The sequence below is a fragment of the Helianthus annuus genome, chromosome 8 (genome assembly GCF_002127325.2).
Source record: "Helianthus annuus cultivar XRQ/B chromosome 8, HanXRQr2.0-SUNRISE, whole genome shotgun sequence".
Lineage (NCBI taxonomy): Eukaryota > Viridiplantae > Streptophyta > Magnoliopsida > Asterales > Asteraceae > Helianthus > Helianthus annuus.
In genome coordinates this window covers 100,645,138-100,668,465 of record NC_035440.2, presented here as the reverse complement: position 1 = coordinate 100,668,465, position 23,328 = coordinate 100,645,138, and the positions used below count along the sequence as shown (strand labels likewise).

Below are 23,328 nucleotides of genomic sequence, written 5' to 3'. Positions count from 1 at the left end.
TAGAGTCAAGTTTCAAAGTATCACAAGAGTCTGGTATCACAAGAGTCAAGATTCGAAGTATCATAAGAGTCAAGATTCGTACTTGTTCATGCATAAAGTATCACAAAAGTATCATAGAGTAAAAGTTTCACATAGTTTATGTCTCAAATAAGTATCATTAAGCATCACAAGGACTAAACTTGCCAAAAGTTAAAAGTCTCAAAATGCAGGGCGTTAGGTATCCATCGTGTCTGATAGAGATACTCGGTTTACTTCAAACTTTTGGCGTGATTTTCAAGAGCAGATAAGTAATAAGTTGTTTATTAGTACCGCATACCATCCTCAGACAGACGGGCAAAGTGAAAGAACCATTCAAACTCTCGAAGACATGCTACGGGCATGTATCACTGATTTTGGCGGTAGCTGGGATGTCTATCTACCACTAGTTGAATTTTCGTATAACAACAGTTACCATTCAAGCATTGGAATGGCTCCGTATGAAATGCTTTATGGCAGAAAATGTCGAACCCCGGTATGTTGGGGTGAAGAGGGTCCTCGTGAACTTGCCCACGAAGATGTAGTCAGAACCACTAATGGGAAAATTGAAGTGGTCCGGGCTCATTTGAAAGCTGCCCAAGACAGACAGAAGTCTTACGCTGATAAAAGACGAAGACCAACCGAGTTTCAAGTTGGTGATAGGGTCACGCTCAAGGTATCTCCGTGGAAGGGGATCATTCGATTCCGAAAAAGAGGGAAGTTGAGCCCAAGGTTTATTGGACCATTTAAAATCATTGAACGTGTGGGTAAAGTAGCCTACCGACTTGAACTACCGGAGGAGTTGAGCGGTATACATAGCACTTTCCACGTATCGCATCTTCGAAAGTGTCTAGCTGATGAAACGGCTTATATAAGCTACGACGACATTGAAGTAGACAATAAACTGAACTACGTCCTAAAGCCTATTCCAATTCTTGACCGAAAAGTCAAAGGATTAAGGAATAAAGAAATCGACCAAGTGAGAGTCAAATGGGAACATCGGAGGGGATCGGACACCACTTGGGAGCCCGAAGAAGAAATGAGATGCCTATACCCTTCCTTTATTTGGTACGTATTACGATTTCGAGGACGAAATCCTCTTTAAGGGGGTAGACTTGTAACATTCAAAAAGTATTAAATTATATGTATGTGTATACTTGTATAATTAATTATAGGATATTTAACCTAGTTAATTGGATGTTATTAAATGATAAAGAATCAAGGGATTCTAACCCATTTTACAAATCTTAAAAGTAGAGGGACTAAAAAGGGGCAAACTTGAAACAAATTTAATAAATAGAAACTAAACATAAAAACACACACTTGTGTGTGTGCTTCTGTTCGACCAAAACCCAGAGCAAACAGAGTTCTTCTCTTAAAACCCTAAATTCACCAAATCCTCTCAAAATCAAAGAAAGAAACAGATTTGAAATCAATTCCAAGCTAAATTCGTGATCACTATAGTTAGGAAATCACAAGGTATGTTCAATTTTGATATTAGGTGATGTTTTGATTTGTCATGAACTCTCATACATGAAATTCTTTAATGAATGTTTGATGTTATGGCAAAATTGATATGATTACAAGTCTAGGAACAAACCCTAGATAAGAATTTAGTGATTTTGTCTCATAACTTTGTGAATTGATGATTAACCATATATGTGCTATATGGGTTTTATGAATAAAAGAATGAACACTTGAATTATAATGATGAATTGGTGTTATTTGATTGTTATGATACAACTGTAGGTGTTGTTTAAGCATACTAGACTTATGATTTTGAAAATGATGATTAAACATGGTTAACTTATTAATCATGAGCTTGATAATGTTAGTAAAATAATCTCGCCCATAAGATGTTCGACAAAATGTCTAAATGATCTTGAAATATTGAAAAATATGAAAGGATCGCTTAATTGACTAGTTAGACGCGTTGCGCGTACAATATTGTAAAATGAATTCTAAATGATAAATTCGAATTGAATTCTATAGGCAAATTGGGCGAATCGTCGAGTGGTCAAGGCGGAACAGATACTCGCTTAAAGGGAAAGCTTTAAACGTACGCGGCTATATGCTTCATAGAATTTCGTTAGTATTTTTATGCCTATTTACGTTGAATGAAAAATGAAATGTTTTTAAGTTCGGTTGATACTAAAACGATGGATTCTGTATGAATAAACCGAACGAATTAACTAGAGTCTAGCAATAAGTTAGAATGTAAAAGTGATGGATTTCACTATGATATTCAAACGGGTCAAAATGACTCGAATGATAAAGGTTTGGTAATATGAAAACGATGGACTTCGCTAATAAAACCAAACAGGTTAAAATAACTAAAGTAATGACACTTTTGTTATATAAAAGCGATGGACGTCGCTAAGACGACCGAATGGGTCAAATTGATGTAAACCGGGAAGGTTGCATAGTTAGTAACTCCGAAATACTACCCGTTTATGGGTAAAAAGTCATTATACGCATTATCCGAGAATCAGGAACGCGGATTAAAAGTCGAAAACTCAGGTGTTGAGTACGACTAAATATGCACAATTCCATATATGGAAATTGTGTTAAGTATGTTCAACTAGTTGTAGTTGAATGGGCCAAATAAACATAATACATGATTGATAACGGGCACGTAAGCCTCATGATTGAAGCCCGAGTACTAGGTAACATTCATAGTTAGGATGTTAGTATGAAATTGTAAGTAATTAGACGAGTTTGATGTTAAAACATAACGGGTCGAATAATTTTATAATGAATTTCTAAGTTGTAAGCTTATAAATCAAGAATGTTGCAAACCCGAGAAGTTAAATACACAAGTCTATGTGTTACGATCGTTTAGAAACGAGTTTCGTGTAAATCGGACATAAATTGTGTAAGTTAGGAGTGTTTGAATGAAACATGGCATAGCTGGGCAAATGCAGCATTTCTGAAAGAAATTGTCTGTGCAAATGGGGCTGTCGCGCTACGCGACGGGTGGCACCACTTGCCGTCGCGCCCCACCAAGGCCTTCGCGTCACGCGAAGGCTGAGTTATGATCTAGTCGCGCTACGCGACGGTTAACGAAACTGGCAAAAGTTGTTTTCTTGCTGGTTTTGGGTCATGAGCTTGTTTAAACATGTTTTAAAACTATCATAACTAACTTTTACGATGGTTTGGTTTATAGGTGATCAGTTGTACTTTTGGGATGGCGATCAAGCTTGCGAAAGAACCGAATACGCACTAAAATGAAGCTTCCGCATCAATAGTAGTTTCTTTTGTTATAAAGAACTCGTGTAAAACTTTTGTAAACATAGTTTAAATGTTTTGAACTTTATATTACGATGATGTTTTTGTGAAACGACATTTTTGGTATATAAATGCTCAATATTTTATATGAGTTATTAAGTATTAATATAAGGGTCTTACAATTGCTCCTCACAAATCACAAGATTTTCAATCAAATTGGATTTTCCATAATGATTATAATCTTTCAATTGTATCTTATTGTGAAACTCACGAACCATAGATCTTAGTCGCTCTACAATTGAGAAATCCTAATTCTTCAATCAGGCCTGGTGAATTTCAACTACAGGATACTAAGCATCAGGTTTGTTTTTCTCTTCATCTTTAATACTTTAAACTAACATTCTTTCGTGATTTGTGTTTAGTTTATGTCTAATCGTGAATATCATTCAGAGATGTTAATGGTAAGCGTAGGTTAATGCTTCATGACGGGTGTCGATTTTGAAAAGGAAAGAGGGCTAGCGACTGAAGAATCGTGTTTAATGTACGTTCAATGTTGATTTATGATTCCTACGTCCATATTTTTGTTCGATTGTGAATTTAAGTATGTGTGTTTGAATTTTTATTTTTGTTTGTGTGTTGGTTTTATGTGATTTGGGAATCTAGGGTTTCTGTTTGTTCAATTTACAAGTTAGGGTTATTTTTTTCCTTTCACTATTTGGGTGAAATTCAGATCTGTATTGCAATAGGTTGGTAGATATCATTGTTTTAGTTTCAGATGTTGCACTTGGTTTATTGAAGATTTGTATTGTTATGTTGATACGTATATTTTTTTTCTAAATAGTGTATACAATTATCAGTCTGTGAAAGAGGGATCATAGCATGAGGAGCGAGAGCCACATTACATAAAGCTTATTTTATTGTTGAACTGAAACTCATTTATTTAGTTTATTTCTCGATTTCAGTTTACTTTTACGTATTCAGTTTGCCATAAACTGAATGTGTTTGGAGGCATCGATTTGAGATCTATGAATTTGGGTAAATCACTCTCATCCTGATTTTTGTATGGTTTGAAAGCCTTGATCTTTGTTATATAACAACCTGATTTTAGGGGTGCAGGGTTTTGATAAGTTTCCTTTTTATGTTGTTTTTTGCTTTCTCTTTTGCCTCTGAACACTATTTTTTATTCTTTGCAGACGCCCTTTATACGATGTAGTATTACTGGTTATAGTTGTATTATTTGTTGTATATGGTGATGCTTTCATCTATTTTGATTTGATTGCTTCTTAGATAACCCTATTCGAACAACATGATAAAAGATATCAAGCATATGTTGTAATATACCTGATGCCAGGTTTTCTCATCAACAAGGTAAGTCTTATTTATGATGATTCATATTTGCAACTAACAATTCATAGGTGGGGTACGTTTATCCAAACTCATTCACAAATCAATTTCCTCATAAATGTTACAATATGATCTCAACCATTTCCCAACTGAATTGTTATATTACTTAGTGATCATAATCTAATCCGAAACCAATAATATACATAACTTTACCACAACAACCAATCAAAAACAACATTGATACCAATCATAAACAACATTTACCATTTTTTACCTCAAAACTAAGCCAACATTCAAAACAACCCACATGTTAAGATTCAACTCTTTTATTGTTTTTAGTGTGAAACAGTGGGAATATTAGTGATTTAATAACTTGAAAAAGGTACGACACGCAAAAGTGGAGGGCATATGCTTACCAAAGCCGTTTATGAAATTACCGAGATCATAACATTTTTAGATGTCATTGATGTTTTTTTGTTGTTTTGAAGAGGTGTTAGATCTAGATTTGGGGGAATCGGCTATAGGACATGTTGCACCAAGTGACTCTGGTAAAGTCAATCTTCTCCACTTGTGAACTATGCTGATAAATGATAATCTACTGGTATAATGACTCCTATATGTTATCTACCAATAGTTATTGGCGTGGTCTCATGTCCCACTTCTCGTGCAAGCAGACATGGTATAATAGTTCCCAACCAACGAAGAAAAGCTGGTCATTAGAATTAAGGTAATAATCTGTATAGGTTGAAACTGGTCGGGTCGGATTGACCTTAGGCACTTTGTCCAGAAGTCAATGCTATCTTATATATGATTAGCTGTCTCATATGATTACAAAGTTATATTATATCACTAATAATATGATTTCCTAATTAAAACGATGTAGGTTTTATGTGTACATTTACCAAAAGATTAGTCATCTAATCATTTTCACTTTTAAATGTTTACAGTATTTAGGTATGGTTCATTGATAGTGGTGTTAAAAATCAAGTAGGCAGTCAAGAAAGCAGCTTGAAGAGGCTGAATCTTAGTTATATGACTGAGAAAATGAGTCTAAGGCGTAAAGAAAGTGGCTTCAAGAGTCTGAAATCAATTTGGCGGAACATGAAGACGGGTTGAAGGAATGAAGAATTTGTCTTGAAGAAGCTGATTTCAAGTTGGCAGACCATGAAAACAACTTAAAAGATTCATAAACCCATCTCGAAGAAGAGACTGAAATCAAGTTGGCTGAGAATGAAAAGGAGCTTAAGTTATCAAGATATCAACTTGAAAAGGCTTTCCACTTCCGAACATCAAAACCAGTTAAAGCATTTTTCAGGTACAATTATAAATATATGCGATGTCATTGATATAGGTAGTAAAAGAGAGTTTGAGGAGGGATTTATTTAAGTTGAATCTGTAAGTTAAATGCTAATGGAAACCATTAATATAAGGAGGGTATGTGTCCTAGAGTCTAAGGGGTGTTGATGTTAATCTTGAGTTTGGTTTCTCTTCGGTCATTTTAATTATTTTTATTTTGTATTCTGTTTTAGTTGGTTTATGTAGGGGATGAATGTAATGTAGGGATGAGCGTGGTACCAGTACCGAAATTCGTCAAGACTGGGTACCGGTACCGAAATATGTGGTACGGTACCCGTATTTGAAAGTAAAATTTGGTATTTTACCGGTATCGTACCAAAAGTACCGATACCGAAAATGCCAAAAAGTGGGTACCGTTACCGGTACCGAAAAAAGTCGGTACGGGAAATTCGGTACCGATACCCGGTACCAATTGCTCATACCTAATGTAATGTTTGGTTTTGTTCTTGGTTATTGTAATCATCATAATCAGCATCAACAATCGCAAATTGAGGTTAGTTTATAGGATACGCTGAGCTCGACCTCTTTCCATCCATGACTGGATGATGAAGCAGTTAAACTTAATCATAACTGAAGTTTATAAATCCGATTGACTGCATTTGAATTTCATTGGTCGCGTCGCAACGTATGCAGGTCAATTTTCTAGCGCAGGTAAGTGATTTGATTTTCGAGGGGGTATTTTTATTTAATTTAATCCTATGTTTTTTTTCGAGAAATCGTCATTGTGGAGTAGCTTTTGGCTGAAAACAAATATGTGCCTGTTTTATGTTTACATAATCTTGACAACATAGATTATTCTTACATCAACCTACGTCTAGCTTTTTGTAAGGGGCTGTGATGATAATATGTTTCCACGGTTCTACATCGGATTAGGTTTTTTATAAGGGGTTGTGATGATAATTAGCTTTAATGCCCTGTTTTAGGGAAATGTGATAGACTGATTGCTGGTGCGTTTGTATCCATTACGACTTTATCCTCTTCAATTGAGGATGAGATATTCCGTACATTGGCTCGAGTGCTTGACATTTGAGACCATGAGTGCAGCTGTAATGGGCAGTCAGGCCCATTAATATTATTTGTATTGTAGATATGCCTTCCAGATTGTTCTACGAACACTAGAAATCTTAATGGCATTGCCATCTCTGGTCGACATAAACGTTCCAGACGGAAAACACTTCGCCGTTTGTGGTGACGTGCACGGTCAGGTAATTCAAAGCACGGAACTTATATTAACCTTTTTGAGTTATTTGCTTAATTGTTTCATATTCTTTTTACCAATCGTCTTAATCGACCTTCGGTGGATGCAGTTCTTTGATCTTTTAAATATCTTCGAGCTCAACGGTCTCCCCTCTGATGAAAGTCCCTATTTATTTAATGGTGGCTTTGTTGACCAGGGACCTTTTTCGGTGGAGGTTATTCTCACATTGTTTGCGTTCAAGTGTATGTCTCAGTCAGGTAAAGACTCACATATACCGTGTGGTTAGCTCTTTTTACATTTTTGCCCTTTCAAGTAACCACTTCTATTTTTGTTTTTTTTTTAGTTTTTGAATTTTTCAGCTATACATCTTTCTGGTGGAAATCACGAGTGCAAAAGCATGAACAAGATTTATGGGTTCGAGGGTGAGGTTAGATCTAAGTTGAGTGATAAATTTGTGGAGCTATTTGCGGAAGTTTTCTGTTATTTACCTCTAGCCCATGTTATAAATGAGAAGATATTTGTTGTTCATGGTGGACGTTTTAGCACTGATGGAGTAAAGCTCTCTGACATCAGAGATCGATCGGTTTTGTGAGCTTCCAGAAGAAGGTATGTTATAAATTGAGTTTCTTTATAGTAATTTTATTGCTTATTTTAATTGTTTGTTTTAACAAAGGAAATTTTATTATTATGTTCTGTTTTAGGTTTGATGTGCGAGATACTATGGAGTAATCCACAACCTAATCCCAGTAGAGGACCAAGAAAGCGCAATGTAGGTCTTTCGTTCGGTGGAGATGTAACAAAAAGGTTTTTGAAGGATAATAATCTAGGTAATCTTATATATTGATTATTTTCTTCATCCCATAAATTTTAGCTGCATATATTATAATTGCAAGATGTAAACTTTTACCTTTAAATTATCTCAAACGGATGTGTTGAATAATTGAATGGATTTATTCTTAATGATTTTATTACGTTTGTTTTTCAGATTTAGTTGTGCCATCTCATGAGGTCAAAGATAAAGGTTATGAAATTGAGCATGATGGTAAACTCATCACTGTTTTTTCTGCTCCAAACTACCATGACCCGGTAATCTTATCTCTTATAATCTTAATTTTCTATACGCGGTTTTATTTATGCTTTATGCGTGTTGCAGATGGGAAACAAAGGTGCTTTTATCCGATTTGAAGCCCCAAGTATGGAGCCTAAGATTGTTACATTTTCCGTTGTGGTTAGTTCTTTCTGCCCTACTATGCGATTTTTTTTACCCACATTCTCTCTTTATCTTTGACCATGGGTCAGTTTTTCGTGCACTGCTTTTTAAATGATATATTTCTGTTAAACATTCAGCCACACCTTGATGTGAAGCTAATGGCATACGGCAGCAATTTCCTACGCATGTTCAGTTAGTGTTTGCTGAAAATGGCGAAGCCGTGTTGGTTTCTTTAATCTACACAACTGCACATACTGCATGAAACTCCTGATACATGTCTGTAATGTTACATTCTTGCTAATCATTTGTTCCCATAGTTTATGTAACCGGCAAGCAAAAAACAGGGTGGTCTAATCTAGGCCCGCCTATATGATGAATCACCCGTTTAGCTTAACTATGTATCTACCAATTTCTTGAAAATATGCCGAGCAGTTACTTGACTATAGGAAAGTTAAGATTATTTAGCATGGAGAAATAGATCCTTTGGCTCTGCATTGGAGTTTATTGAAAAGTTCTTTCATTACAAAGTTCATCTCAATGCCAGTAGATATTATATGTTTGTGTTAAGCCACCCGCTAAACTCGCGGGTTCTTAAACTAGTTCCTAATATGATTGTAAGACTAGGAGGATCGAGCGATGCGTGATGTGTCTTATGTGTTATACTTGATGGTATGATAAATTGCATAAATTTGGAATGTTGCATTGTTAAGTCTATGCCTTGTGCTTGTTAGGATTGACTATTGAAAGTTAAATACAAGATATGAATTAGTTATGATTTGGTAATATCATGTATGTTAACAAGAAAGTAAACATGGTGACATGTAAGGATAAGCATCATGTCAAGGACGCAAGCATGGAATGCTAACGGGTCAAGAGGAGGCGAAGAAGGGATGACGAATACCGACGCTTAAGGTAAGTGAATTCCGAAACTCACTTCTTAATATATAAATGAAGTTTGTTTGTATCAATGTTGGGAGTCATGTAGGAATGGTATGAAATTTGAATGGGATTGTTATATAGTATAATGTTATAATTCATTTTTCCTACTAAACAGGTACCCATATGTTAAAGGTTCACCTGTGATATGTATAAAATGTACAAGAATGGTATTCTCATGGCTGCAGACATCGGATGTTAGATTCCAAGTTATTAATCAATTAAATTGGTTGACTTTAAATTTTAAAGAAGAGTACTTGATGAATGAACCTAAGATTGATAATTCAATACGTATGTAACATCTTTTCATCCCATCGCAATGTATTCAAGACGATATATTGTATGAACATATGTGTAGTGTATGGAACATATAACAGTAAACAAATTCTTGTAAGATTTACATTTATCTCATGTCACATACAACCAAAAAAAGTATAAAATCTTTAAATATTTACACCCTTCTAATTTCATCCCCTTGCCATTATATATCAAGAAAGAAGATTCAATGACCTATAATCATTTAATCTACCAACAAGTTTCCACAATTCTATAACACACATAATTAAATTAAATAATGAATCAAATAATATAAACAAGTTTGCAGGGTCTTAGATAGTCTAAAAATGAACAGGGGAGATGATGATTTTGATTTTGATTGGATATGGTCTAGATTGCCTGTGTCAGACGTGGAGCTAAAGGAGTGGCAGGAGTGTAGAGAGACCCTTAACAAGGTGAATCTCAACAATTCCAAGGACATGTGGGTCTGGTCTGAAGATAGCAAAGATGGTTTTTCGGTGAAGGTTGTTAAAAAATGTTTGATCGCTGAAAGGGGAAATAGTCAGCGCTTCCTAATTTCGATTGGTGTAAATGGGTGCCTATTAAATGCAACATTGTGGCTTGGTCAGGTAATCTGGACAGACTTGCGACGAGAGTGAACTTAAGAAGAAGGAATGTGGATATTACATCCGTTAAGTGCCCTTTTTGTAACGAGTTTGAGGAAACGGTGGGGCATCTTTTTTCGGCGTGTTCAGTGGCGATTCGGGTTTGGCGATTCGGGTTTGGGCGGAGATTAGTGTTTGGTGCAAAATACCACCGATTTATGTTTTCGATTTCAAAGACATTCTGAAAATTCACAATTATTCTCAAATTGGAAAGAAGGCTAAGATTATCATCCAAGGGTTGGTTATTATTTCGTGTTGGAGCGTTTGGAAAGGAAGAAACGAGATGGTTTTCAATCAAATCAAACGCAGCCCGCAGGAGATTGTGAGGGAGATTAAGTCGAATGGGTTTGCTTGGTTAAGAATAGAACGTCATGTAATTATATTAGATGGGGTGATTGGTGTAAATACCCTATGTATATGTTGTAATTGTTTTTTTCTTCCCTTTGCCCGTTTGGGTTGAGGGTGTGTGTGTTGTATGGCCTTTTACCCGTTAGGGTCGGAGGCGTGTTTTTAATGAAGTTCTCTTTTCAAAAAACAATAAATAATATAAACAAGTAATTAGTAATCTAATAATTAATCCAGCAAATAATCAAAAGTATAATTTAGAAAAAATAAATTAGCTTAGATCGTCGTCTCGGTGATGTTCCTTCGTTCCCACGCTTCTTTCTTTCTGATAAAAACTTGCCGCTTCTTTTTTTATTAGTTTGTTAAGTTTTAGGTTAAAGGGGTTGGTTCCGGTACAAACAATATTTATTCTACAAACTGTAAGAACTGATCTTAGCACTTAAAAAAAAGTTAAATTAGCACATATCAAAATAATACATACATAAAAGTAACACTTTTGAATTATATTAGTACATGAAAATTAATCAAGATAATTGATTTTAGCACATATTTGAATGTTAACCGGGTGTTATTAGTTAGTTTATTAAGTTTTAGGTTAAATTATAAAATGTTAATTGGGTGTTATGAGTTTGTTCGGTTTTGGGTTTAATTGGATATGGGCTCAAATCTAAAAAGTAGATGATAGTTTAATGGGTTAAATTGTTTCTTCGGTTTAGTTAGTTTATTGGGTTTATTTGTTTAATTTTTATTGGGTTTAGTTATTTATTAGCTTATTACTTTTGTTGTAAACTATAAAATCTAAAATTACTTTTTCTCTAGGCTCGGTGTCAAAATTTCATTAAAGTCGATGTCAATTTTTTTTTGAGGGGGCGCTCAAGCTTGGGTACACCCCGATATGTAATGTTAGAATGAATAGATTCTCAATAGGACTATATTTTTTTGAATGACAAGCTAAACTGCTCTTAAAGACTTATACTTACAAAAAGTTCATGTATTAGAAACTCGACTTTTCTTGGACGTAAAAATACTATGATACTTGAAAACCATGTATGAAAATTATAATTTTGAGTGATGTAAATAACATAACAAATTACTAATATAAGAAATGTATTTTATGTTAAACAAAATACGTTTATAATGATATATTAAATTATGTTTATAAAATTGTCACAAAATTACCATATTAAGCATTCATGTATTAGGAGTCAACTTTTCTTGGACCGAAAGATTCCTTTTATTGATTTAGAGTTAACTAGCCTAAGATCCCGCGATTTTCGCGGGTGGCTTAACACAAATATATAATATCTACTGGCATTGAATCCTCAGGTAGATCATCATTTTTGTTCTACGCCTTTCCAAACTTAGGCTTCACGTCTAAGTCCAAACTGTTATATGGTGACGTGAACCTCCACATAAAGCAAAATCGCCAAACTCTTGTTCCGTAGCGAAATTTATACCTTCTGATGTACCTCAAACGGACCAAAATACCAAACACATAGTCAGTACTTATCCTAATTTTATTAGCAACGTTCGGTCATATCTAGTCACTCAAAAAGAAGATGAAAAAACAATGAGGTAAATTAATATAATTAATTATTTCAGTAAATAGCATAATTACAATCCTGTTTACCGTTATTTTCCGTTGTGGTGTGCCTGATGGTTCAAGTGAAGTTAACCATCCTATCAATGAATTCAAATTGGCATCTTGATCTTTGAGGGTCCTGCAAATGGTAAATTGATTTCACTACCAACTGATTACTGTGTTTTTAAGTCAGTTTCTAATGTTTTAAGTATATTGAAACCGATTTATGAGTAGCTGCAAAAACAGATCTAAAATGTTACTTACTTATAAAGGCTATCTGTAGATGAGGAAGCAAGTTCCTGTTTTTGAGCATCTCTCTTAAAGTTAAAGCATGGGAGAACTGCAACGGAAATCAGAAAACCTGCCCGACAACGTAAAAAAAAATTCCTTAAATTAATAACTAAAAAAAAAAAAGAAATGTATAATTTTTGACATTGAAGACTTTGAACAGATATGCAACTGAAGGAATAAATGCAGCATGCAACTGGGCATACAAAGGAGTTACAAATGGTTCAGTTCTTGAAGGTAATTCATGTTTGTCTAATCGGTCAACGTTTGACCAGTGGCGAAGCTTGAAAATTTCCACCGGGGGGTTGGAAGTCACTGGACCTAAAAATTCTATATAAGTAAAAAAAAAATATAAAGCCGGGGGGTTCGAAAACGTATATACCTAAAAAATTCTATACGAAACGTACATACATAACATTACTGAGCGAAAAGTTCGGGGGGTCGGGCGCCCCTCCCGGCCCCTTGAAAGCTACACCCCTGCGTTTGACTATATATATGATTCAAGAATTTGTGTTATTTTGCAGATGATTATTTTCTATCTCGTTTGCCGATTGTGAACTGGAGATTAGCTCAAGGCGGTGTTAGACTCGCAGCAAACCTAAACCGAATATTCGGATAATGTCATAGTTTATATTGTAGCGAAAACGTTCGACAAAGAAAGATCGGATTTATTTGGATCATATTGAATTTAAACTAAGCTGCATTATGTTTCAGTAAGTTCTTATTTAGTTATTTTTGCAGCACATTTACGATCACTCGTATATTGAAACTACTTTACGCGGCACACAGGTACATAACCGGTTTTGTCGTAAAAAATGTCTTTCGAAAAAAAGATGCTTGACGACAAAAATACCCTTCGGACACGTAAAAAAAAGATAATTATCTAAAAACAAAGAATCGATGTAAAGACGATATCAACACGGTACCCATAAAAAAGAACCGAAAAACGAACGTTCAGGAAATACAGTTCTACGCAGCAACTTTATTCATTTACGACTTTACATGATGTTTTTTTTCTACATGTTATTTATTCAAAGCACAACAGACGACCATTAAATCACGACAGTCAAACACAGCCTGATTCACTCACACAATTTTCTTTACCACAAGAACCGGGCACTTCACGTTTTGAATTTCAGTGATTGCTGACACTACCAAGAAAAGCCCTGTTTCAAGTACCAATATATGGTTAAAAAAGTATTTCCGTCTAATATGATCTGCTTAGTCGAGTCCAAAGGGTCATGCACAGTAATGTCATGACCCCGAGATCTATCATCTATGAATGTAGTTTTTAAAAGACTTGGTTTTGCTATTCAAAAAGGGGTGGCAGTGCAGCTTGTTGCCCGTTTACCTTCTATTTCGATGTAATTTCTTATCAAGTTTAATTTACTTACTATATGCTTCTGAAACAACTTTCTCTCCTTTCTCTTTCGATTCTAATTACACAGTAATTCACTAATTCCTTCACATAAAACTAATTCACATCTAAACCTAATCACATACATTCTCAAAGTTTTGTTCAAACTCATGACAATGAAACTAACAATTAAACTATATTCCTCTGAATAACAACTTTATCTCCTTTCTCTTTCAGCTCTAACGACTCAGTAACTCACTAATTCCTTCGCATAAAACTAACTCAATCATTTCTAACTACACATCTAAACCTAAGCAGAAACAATCTCAAACTTTCAATCAAACACATGACAATAAAATCAACAATCAACATTTAAACAATATTCAAATCTACATCCTACGACAATTCAACGCCATATTTCGACAACTTTCTCTCCTTTCTCTTCCTGTTCTAATCACATAGTAATCTAGTACTTCCTTCACATAAAACTAACTTAAATCACTTCTACCTACACATCTAAACCTAATCACATACAATCTCAAACTCTCAATCTAAAATTTCAATCAAACACATGACATGCAATTAATAAAATTAACCTATTCTCTTTCAGTTCTAATCACACAGTAACTCACTAATTCCTTCACCAGTTCACTTACACATCTAAACCTAATCTCAAAATTTCAATCAAACACATAACAGTGAAATTAACAATCAAGAACAAACAACTAACAATTAACAATCAAAGAGTATCCAACACTACCTCCGACGTCGATTTATCGCCGTTTTTCAACACATGGAGACCAGAAGACGACGGAGTCGGAGTGATCGGCATACGCCGAGGAGAATCTGAACAGCTTCTAGACGAACTTTTCACAAATTCAACGTCATCGGAGCTTTCGGAGACGTATAAACACGTATTTAGCGCTAGCGCAAGCTTCATCTTCACACTGCCATAATTCGAATTCTCAATGAACACACAAGTCTTCAACGTTGGTAGATTACGAAACAGGAAGCGATGGAAAATAGGGTTTGGGAACGGGTTATGAGAGATTATGTAGGATGTTTGTCCATGGGTCTGGTTTAGATCCGCACTCGATTGATAAATTAGGGTTTGTGAATCGTATTGTGGAAGGAAGAGGCGTGTGAGTGTGAGGAGTATATTGCCGCTCAAATCACAATTGTGAGGATTATTAAGTTGCCAGGTGGCAATTAGAGGATTAAAATAATGCCAAGTGGCACCAAAGTGTTTTGTTTTAATATAGATAATAGATTACTGTTTTCGTCTCTGTGGTTTGTCTAAAATCACTATTTCAATCTATTAGTTTAAAAATTGCGATTTCAGTCCTTTTGGTTTCACTTTCGTAACCATTTCAGTCCACCTCGTAACCATTTCAGTCCCTGTACTGACAGAATAAATGGATTGAAATGGTTACGAAAGTGAAACCACAGGGACTAAAATGGTTATGAAAGTGAAACCACAGGGACTGAAATCGCAATTTTTAAACTAATGGATTGAAATAGTGATTTTTGACAAACCATAGGGACGAAAACAGTAATTAACTCATTGATTTATGAAATGAAATATATAGTATGAAAATTTTAGTTTCAAATGATATAAATAACAAAGTATTAACATAAAAATATATGTTATGCTAAATAAAAATACGTTTATAATGATATATTAAATTCTGTTTCTAAAATTGTCACAAAACTTGGACCGAAAGATACTCTATATTTAGTTATGAAATGTGTTGTATTTAAACTTTTTACATCTTAAAAACACATAAAAATAAATAAATAAATAAATAAATAAACACTAAAGCAGTTCTAGCATAGTCGTATCTTTGATGCACTGAATATATTTACTCAAATGGTTGAGTAGATAAGTATCATCATTGACATCGGTGTAAATCTTAAAAGTAGGTTTACGACGTGTAAGTTGTTCAGCCTGAACAAAAAGTTTTGGGAAAATTAGCAAAGTGGCCGTTTGACCAAGCCAATTTCGAAAATAGCCATTTGACTGGGCATAATGCACCCTCCCATCAAAGTGAACTCTCATATTTATGCACCTTCAATCCAACCACCAGCTAGCCGACACGTGTCCCTGCAGCCTGAACCGGCTTTATGCCGCGTCGCCTGTCAGCCGAGCCGCTTCCCCCCCAAGCCAAGCCGCTTCGCAGAATGCCTGATTTATGCCGCTTTGAGGACTGCCAAGCCGAGCCGCTTCATGTTAAAGCCGAGCCGCTTTACCCCATTCCAAGCCTCTATACTCTGAATTTAAGCCGCTTTACCCCCAAGCCGCTATAACCTGTCCTCTAGCCGTTTCATCAGACATCCAAGCCGCTACACCCTGCATACGAGCCGCTTCAGCTTCCCTTTTTGTTTCTTTTTTTTGACTCTTAACTGAACTAACTGAGTTTTCTAACTCAGTTAGTGGTTTCTTTTATAAAAACTAACCTAGTTGGACTAACTAGGTTATTTTGAATGTATTAAAGGATCTACTAACTAGGTTAGTTTTCTACTAACCTTGTTAACCAAAAACTAATTTATTAAAATATTAGTTTATTTAATTTAATAAAATATTAAATTATTAAATTAATAATTGATAAAAAACAAAGAGAAAAGAGATAAAAATGAATTCTATTCTTCACAATATTCAACCGAGTTATTAAATATATGGAGAGAAAGAGTATTTTGATATTTTTTTGATTTTTTTTTGATATTTTTTGATATTTTCTTGATGTTTTTTTATATATTTTGATATTTTTTAAAAAATGCTACTGAAGCGGCTCGGCTTGTACTTTACGCGGCTTGGCTTGTACTTTAGGCGGCATGGCTTGTACTTGTGGGCAGGCGGCGAAGCGGCTTGGCTTGGGGGGGAAGCGGCTCGGCTGACAGGCGACGCGGCATAAAGCCGGTTCAGGCGGCAGGGACACGTGTCGGCTAGCTGGTGGTTGGATTGAAGGTGCATAAATATGGGAGTTCACTTTGATGGGAGGGTGCATTATGCCTAGTCAAATGGCTATTTTCGAAATTGGCTTGGTCAAACGGCCACTTTGGTAATTTTCCCAAAAGTTTTTCTAGAGTGTAAATGAGCGAAGCTAAGTCCGAGCTTATTTAACTTTTAAAGAGTTCACACTCAAGCTTGGCTCGCTTATTATTAAATTATTTTATTTATATAATTTTATAACTAGTTAGACGTATACGTGTGTGTATATATATATAATAAAAAAATTATATAAAAAGGTTCATTTAGGCTCGTAAACCGGCTCAACCTCAATATCTGAAGCTCGGATTCAAACTCGTTTACTAATTAAGCCTTAAAAATAGCTCAAGCTCGTTTAAGCTCAAATCTGTTTAAATTTCTAACGACCTGACACCAAGTAGCTCACCAGTGGCTCGCCTCGTTTATAACCCGAAAAAAAAAAACAAAAATCAAATTAAATTAATTAAATTAAATTAAAATAAATACAAAATGGTAAATTATCGTGCTTACATGTGTCCCTCCGAGTCATGGCGGTGGTTTCCAACTTTCCATTTTCGACTTTATAAATCCCCATCACCACCTTCGCTTCTGACACACAAAATCAAATCAAATCAAAACAATAACGCGAGTTTACGGCAATGTCTGGTGAAGTAATTCGATGCAAAGGTAATATTATCTCATTTGTTTTGATCTTTATTTTACGATGCATGATCTAATATTCTGTTATTCGATCGTTATCAGTTCTTGTTTCGGATCACAAGTTTTTTAATTTCTAATATGTTAAATAGAATAGTGTTGTTTTGAATTTATTTGGTTGAGGATTTATCGAATCATATGATATATGAAATATTTTAATTTAATTGTGTGTGTAGCTGCGGTGGCTCGGGAAGCCGGAAAGCCGCTGGTGATGGAGGAAGTGGAGGTGGCGCCGCCGCAGAAGATGGAGGTCCGGTTGAAGATCCTCTTCACGTCGTTGTGTCACACCGATGTTTACTTCTGGGAAGCTAAGGTTATATATATATTTATCTCTATACCTTAAGGTTATTAGTTGGTTCTTCGTTTTTAATATTAAACACGACCCGCATGATATCTCAAACCAGTCAAACGGGAAAAAAATAGACAACGTAAAAACGTTGAAACACACGCATGTTACGCCGTATTAACTCGCAAAATTTAGAACGAAACGTAAAGTACAAGGGAACAAAGTTAAAAAGTTGTTGGGTTTAATTGGAAAATAAAAAGTTTGGGTTAAAATAAAAAAGCAAATACTTTTGGGGTTTAAAAGTAAAATATTTTTTATTTTTTATTTTTTGAAAAACTCCATAAACATTAGATACTACAACACATATATGCACAAAAAGAGGTTGCTAATTTATAGTTTTTGAGTTGGAATAAATTGTGGTTTGTTGGGAGTTTATTTGAAATTAAATGCTTAGGTGATATTCTTATTAACCCTATTTTTTACTGTGTTTTGATCATTTTAATTTTCTAAAGATGTGTGTTTGTTTTTCTTGTTTGTGGAAATTAGCAAGTAGAATTCTAGAACCACCTTAATCATAATTTTTTTTTTTTTAAATAAAAGAATCTAGAGTTTTATTTTACATTCAACCAACCTTATAAAGTTAGATAAGCATAATAATTAGATTAGATGAGTTGAAAGTAAACTTGTAAATGTGTTTTAATATGTTGTAACCAAATAAATATTCTTATTTTAATAGCATATATTAGTGATCCTATTAAATATATTAATTATTTATAAAAAAGATCATTTTTAGAGGATAAGTGTTGAAATTCGAAAAGAATTTTTAACCAAACTTTACTTTACTCTATAAAATTTGCAGTCTACACTTTTATTCATCTAGAATTATCCACCTAGGGTTGCATGGTATATGGAGGAGTATTCATGTTGATCAAATCCTAAAGTGGAAATATGTGTAGATTTAAGAGTAAAATTAATAGATTTAAGAGTAAAATTAAAGGGTGAGTAAAATTAATAGATTTAAGAGTAAAATTAAAGGGTTCGTGAGTTAGCCAACAAAAAACTGTTTTACAGTTTTATCCTGGCTCTCACTATTCCACACTCACTCTATCTTATTCTCACATACTTTTAAACTCTTATCTCTCTCTATACATATCTATATAGCACATACTTTTACACTCTATCTCTCTCTATACATATCTATACAGAGAGATAGAGAGAGAGAAGGGATGTGTGAATAATAACTCTCTTTATTTTCTTCTTGGTTAATTTTCTTAAATGTGTGAAATGTACTAGTATGCTTTGCAAGAACCTTATGTATGATTTAACAGATACAAGCTTCCTATCATTTTTCTGTGAACTAAAACTATCGTTGTATGTTTTGTAGGGACAAAACCCCTTGTTTCCTCGCATATTGGGCCACGAAGCCGGAGGGTATGCTAAAACTTTTATAAACTTCTTGTATTGGGATAATTGATGTGAACACCACCAAAGTATTCATTTTTTAATTTCCTATCAAGATCACATATATATAGGTGACTCATCCAAGTATGTATCTGGTTTCATTTATATCAATTACCGACAAAAACATGTTGGTTGACACGAAAGTTCTGTTAATGTTTTTGAAAAGAAACAATAATAACTTATAGCGTGTTGATACAAAAGAAACTTGATGCATAGGTTTCCTATGAAGTAATATCACAACCTTAAAAAAGAAGTTGGAAGGCTCGTGTGACCTCGATCCACATATATTATCCCTTCTATATTATTTACCGAAATTTAATTGAACTTCTCTTATTAAGTTTTTTACTTTACTCTACAGAATTGTAGAAAGTGTAGGTGAGGGTGTGACCGAACTGAAACCGGGGGACAAAGTCCTCCCAATATTCACAGGAGAATGTGGCGAGTGCCGACATTGTAAGTCGGAAGATAGTAATATGTGTGATCTTCTTAGGATTAATACAGATAGGGGTGTTATGATCAATGATGGTAAGTCGAGGTTTTCAAAAGACGGTCAACCGATCTACCATTTCCTTGGGACGTCAACCTTTAGCGAGTACACGGTTGTTCATTCTGGGTGTGTTGCTAAGATCAACCCCGATGCTCCACTTGATAAAGTCTGTGTTCTTAGCTGTGGCATTTCTACAGGTTCGGTTGTTTTTATCGTTTCAGTATATTAGAACGTGTCACATGTATAGTATAGAATGGGCTTAACATATTTTTGTTGTTTTTTGGCATGAAGGCATGGGTGCAACCCTGAATGTCGCAAAACCGAAAAAGGGTATGAGTGTTGCTATATTTGGGCTAGGAGCTGTAGGGCTTGCTGTGAGTTGACTTCTGTTTTTTTTACTTCAATATGTACATTTGACTTTGTAAATTTTGAATATATCATCTTTGTAACTTTCGGTTTTCTTTTGTTTCTCAGGCTGCTGAAGGAGCTCGCATTGCCGGGGCTTCTAGAATCATCGGTATCGATCTAAATCCGAGCAGAGCCAATGAAGGTGAGTTGGTCAATGTTTGACTTTTTTTGTATCAAATGACTTGCTTCTTAACATACATTAATTTCTCTAAAAATGTTGTTTGTTAACAGCCAAGAAGTTTGGTGTTACCGAATTCGTGAATCCAAAAGATCATGATAAACCAATCCATGAGGTTTTTTTAGCACAATATACTTGCATATATATTCTCTTTTTGGTGATACTTACGTATCTTTTTTGAACCTCGTTAGGTCATTGCTGAGATGACGGATGGTGGTGTTGATAGAAGTGTTGAGTGCACTGGAAATGTCAAGGCTATGATTTCCGCTTTTGAATGTGTTCATGATGTAACACATTTTCATACCCATCTTTTTGTTACTTGTAGAGATGGCCCTTTTGACCCGTTTACTTATGACTACCGAATGTATCGACGGGTCAAATTAGTAAAACGGATAGGAAGTTAAAAGAAAATCAATGCATAAAACCTCATTAACATCTTTTTATTAAAAGATTTAGTTATTTTAATACTAAAGTAACACTTCAAATTATTTACAGAAAAAGCACATGACATGTTTGGGGGGTCAACCTAACTGCTTAAACCCGCATTAAACACCGACATATTTCAACCCTAACCCGCTCTTTCTGACCCACCCATCTTGCCACATCTACTAACTGGGGTACTAACCAGAAGTTCATTTGTATCTATCTAGGGTTGGGGTGTGGCTGTACTTGTTGGGGTCCCGAACAAAGACGACGAGTTCAAAACTCTTCCTATAAATTTCCTGAACGAGAGGACTCTGAAGGGTACCTTTTTCGGTAACTATAAGCCCCGTACCGATATTCCAGGTGTTGTCGAGAAATACATGAATAAGGTAATTTTTTTAATAATAATCCTGGGTTCATTTTGTTCATAAGGTTACTATACATATAGTACAATAATGCATGTTTGTGGTGCAGGAATTAGAAGTTGAGAAGTTTATAACACACAGTGTTGGTTTCTCGGAGATCAACAAAGCGTTTGACTACATGCTTAAAGGTGAAAGTCTCCGTTGCATCATCCGAATGGATGCATAGGCGGGTCACGTTGCGTATGTTAATAATATATGGTTTTTAGTATATGATATGCATGCATAGAGGAATAAAGCTTGGTACAATGGGACTTATAATTCCCATGGAAGCTAGATATATAACATTATATGGTATGTAAGGTTTCAGTTTTAATGATGCAACTTTTTTGGTGTTGGTAGTTATAAAAACGTTTGATTTCCATCCATACCGACCACGCTATATTATTGATTTATTGCGAATGTCTGTCTCGTCTCGTTTGTTGGCAGTGGCGGACCCAGGAATTATTTTCTGGGGGTGCGAACGAAGGGTTCAACCAAATTTTCAAGGGGTGCAGTCGGGATTTTTACCTCGAAAATACACTAAAAATCTTTTTTCAAGGGGGGCGCCCGTCCACCCACGCCAAAGCTTGGGTCCGCCCTTGCTTGTTGGATAATCTTGACATGGATCGTGGGTTTTCATTGGTTAGTAACAATTTGGTCTAATGGGTATTTAATAATTATTAGGGTGTAAGGGGTACTCACCTAAGAGGTGAGTCCCCTCTCTTACGCCCAACCAATCCTCGTGTGCCATGTCAACTCTCCTCTTAAATTCCCCTAACACCCTAAATTGATGGCGGCACTCCCCTCTTAGGTGAATTGTTTTTTTTTAAAAAAAAAAAAAGAAAAAAAAGAAAACTTTTGATTGGTCCCCTCCTCCCTCTCTCATCCCCCTCTCTTCGGTAGCTCCCCACCGGTTTCCTCCCTCTCTCTATCTCATCGCCTTGATGGCGGCACCCCACCTAAGCGGCAACTGAGGTCACCGAAGGGTGCCCCGATCACCCTTAGTTAAAGGTTGCATGTTAGGGTGAAGGGGGTGCTCACCTAATAGGTGAGTCCCCTCTCTTACGCCAAACCAATCCCCGTGTGCCACGTCAACTCCCCTCTTAAACTCCCCTAACACCCCAATTTGATGGCGCCACTCCCCTCTTAGGTGAATTGGTTTTTTTTTTTTTTTTTAAAAAAAAAAAAAAAGGAAAGTTGTGATTGGTCACTCCCTCTCTCTCTCCTCCCTCTCTCTTCGGTGAGCCGCCACCGTTCCCCCTCCATCTCTCCTCCCCGATTTCCTTTACCGAGGTGTTGGCGGCACCTTCACTAATCGGCAAGCAGGTCCCCGATCTTGGTCCCCGCATACGCCCCGCTTACCCTTATGGTCAAGTAATAAAGTGCTATGTGTGTGAGCACATATTAGTAGTAAAAGAGAAGAATAGGTATAAAAAGGTTTAACTATTCTTGAGAATGTGAGTCAACTACTCCCTTTTCGTGCAAAAGTGTTTCCAGACATCTTTACTGACTTTCCCCTCATCTTTTTGAAAAAAGCCGCTCCACTCTGAATCAAACTTTTCTTTGCCGCAACCAAAGTTCCCCTTACTATACAAGGGGGCGGAGCGCTAAGAAAGAGAGCATAAAAGTAGTATTTTATTGTTATTTTGAAGAAGTCTTTTGTTTACGTTGGAATGTAGTGCCTATATAAAAGTTTCTTGGTTAATGAATAAAGATATCAGTCCTTTGTTTACTCGCAATATTCATTTCTTTTACTACTCAGTTTCTATTTTTATACAAGAGTTTGTATTCTTGGTGTTTATTTGATCTTGGGCATAAACCAACATCGTTGGCGTGAATATGTCTGACTTAATGCCAAGTTTTATTGTGATACATGGATAGCAAATGTTATGGAGTTTTTTTTTTTTTTTTTTTTTAACCTTTAGGGGTTGGTGGTGGTAGAACAATGATGTAACCAATCTACCAAAGTGATCACAAGATAGGCAAGTTTTTTTTTAACCTTTAGGGGGTGTATGATGGTAAAACGCATCTTTGTAACTTCTTGAAATCGTTTAATTAGAAGGATAGAGATACAAGGTTTAGTGAGTAGTATAAAAAAACAAATTAGAGATTGTTGGCTTCTACTTGCAAACTTTTAAGACTTGCTCAATTGGGTTCAAACATTCACTTGTTCGGTTCATTACATTATCATACGCATAA

At 35.4% G+C, this 23,328-nt stretch overlaps 1 protein-coding gene and 1 long non-coding RNA gene across 3 annotated transcripts; one reads left to right on the top strand and one right to left on the bottom strand.

Moving 5' to 3' along the window:
- Positions 1 to 11,737: 11,737 nt before the first annotated feature.
- Positions 11,738 to 14,967, bottom strand: LOC110912010. Its single transcript, XR_004864002.1, has 4 exons — positions 14,561 to 14,967; positions 12,420 to 12,516; positions 12,204 to 12,294; positions 11,738 to 12,033 (listed from the first exon to the last, which is right to left on the bottom strand). It is a non-coding gene; the product is annotated as an uncharacterized LOC110912010 (long non-coding RNA).
- Positions 14,968 to 17,374: 2,407 nt separating this feature from the next.
- On the top strand, positions 17,375 to 21,515 carry LOC110912009 (alcohol dehydrogenase 1). Of its 2 annotated transcripts, XM_022156671.2 has the most exons (10): positions 17,375 to 17,452; positions 17,659 to 17,795; positions 19,153 to 19,199; positions 19,588 to 19,913; positions 20,008 to 20,090; positions 20,191 to 20,266; positions 20,356 to 20,417; positions 20,494 to 20,589; positions 20,953 to 21,114; positions 21,200 to 21,515. In XM_022156671.2, exons 1-10 carry the CDS (start codon positions 17,425 to 17,427, stop codon positions 21,314 to 21,316), a joined length of 1,134 nt encoding a protein of 377 aa, XP_022012363.1. In that variant the 5' UTR covers positions 17,375 to 17,424; the 3' UTR covers positions 21,317 to 21,515. The 2 variants fall into 2 exon arrangements, with proteins under 2 accessions (XP_022012363.1, XP_022012362.1); XM_022156670.1 differs by lacking the exon at positions 17,375 to 17,452 and having other exon boundaries at positions 17,628 to 17,795.
- Positions 21,516 to 23,328: the final 1,813 nt, after the last annotated feature.

What these genes read in the sequence shown, in the direction of transcription:
- LOC110912009 (XM_022156670.1), top strand. Translation starts at nt 17,628, where the DNA reads ATGAAATATTTTAATTTAATTGTGTGTGTAGCTGCGGTGGCTCGGGAA. An exon ending in ATGATAAACCAATCCATGAG is followed by an intron (nt 20,418 to 20,493) that starts GTTTTTTTAGCA and finishes GAACCTCGTTAG; the next exon opens with GTCATTGCTGAGATGACGGA. An exon ending in CTTTTGAATGTGTTCATGAT is followed by an intron (nt 20,590 to 20,952) that starts GTAACACATTTT and finishes GTATCTATCTAG; the next exon opens with GGTTGGGGTGTGGCTGTACT.